This window comes from Apis dorsata, unplaced genomic scaffold (genome assembly GCF_000469605.1).
Source record: "Apis dorsata unplaced genomic scaffold, Apis dorsata 1.3 scaffold_598, whole genome shotgun sequence".
In the NCBI taxonomy this organism is placed as follows: domain Eukaryota; kingdom Metazoa; phylum Arthropoda; class Insecta; order Hymenoptera; family Apidae; genus Apis; species Apis dorsata.
Genome location: NW_006263802.1, coordinates 56,573 through 57,421, shown reverse-complemented (window position 1 = coordinate 57,421; position 849 = coordinate 56,573). Strand labels below are relative to the sequence as shown.

General features: G+C 19.8%; 2 protein-coding genes across 2 annotated transcripts in view; both read left to right on the top strand.

The window, feature by feature from the left end:
• LOC102678652 (1-phosphatidylinositol 4,5-bisphosphate phosphodiesterase-like) overlaps positions 1-849 on the top strand; it is a 27,920-nt gene that overhangs the window by 20,725 nt on the left and 6,346 nt on the right. The window lies entirely within an intron of this gene.
• Positions 1-849, top strand: part of LOC102680403 — a gene marked incomplete at its 3' end in the record, with an annotated part of 5,331 nt that overhangs the window by 3,286 nt on the left and 1,196 nt on the right. Inside the window, 4 exon segments of the mRNA XM_031513143.1 lie at positions 1-50; positions 116-267; positions 375-454; positions 774-848. The exon segment at positions 1-50 is cut by the window's left edge and continues 2 nt beyond it. Of these exon segments, the coding sequence (XP_031369003.1) occupies positions 1-50; positions 116-267; positions 375-454; positions 774-848 (357 nt within the window).

Below are 849 nucleotides of genomic sequence, written 5' to 3'. Positions count from 1 at the left end.
ATTAGGAATGCAGGATCCAAAAGGACCATACTATGATCCTGCTGGAAAAGGTATCAATTTTTTAAGCATATTTAATTTATATTATAAATAAAATAAAAATATGAATATTTTATAGATCATACACATAAACGAATAACTTTAGTAACAGAGAAATTATCAGAAGAATCAAAAGTTTTATTAAAAACATTGTTTACACGAAGAAATTTATTAGAAGAATTAAATGCGAAAGAAGCACATGATATTTTTGAAGGATCATCGCCGAAAAATGTATGTACTGTATATTTTTAATAAATATAAAATATTACCATTTGAAAGAATCTTAAATGTAATCTTAATTAATTAAAAACTTTTTTAAAATAATTCAACTTTTTTAGAATGTACAAATGAAAAACCTATCGAAGAAAAAAATCCAAATACAAATGACAGCTAATTCAAATAATACTAATATACAAATGTAAGGAACATTTTTATTAATTTATTTTTTAAAAAAATTTATTAACAAAAAATTTATTCATTATATTCGTATAATTCTTTTTTATTTCTATCTTTTTTTATTATATTATATTATTTTTATTATATTTTATTATATTACAGTAACAATACGTACATATAATATTTCTTATACGATTTTTGAAACATTCTATAAAATAAATATAAAATTTAATATCATACAACTTTCTTCTAAATAAATATTTTTTTAATATATATTTAAATATCTTCTTATAATATATATAAACCGTAGAGATAATATAATGTTAAATTATTCTTTACAGAATAACTATATATCCCCCACCACCTGCCAAAGGTGGTATAGCCATTAGTACTGAAGATTATTTATGTCTTGGAGAA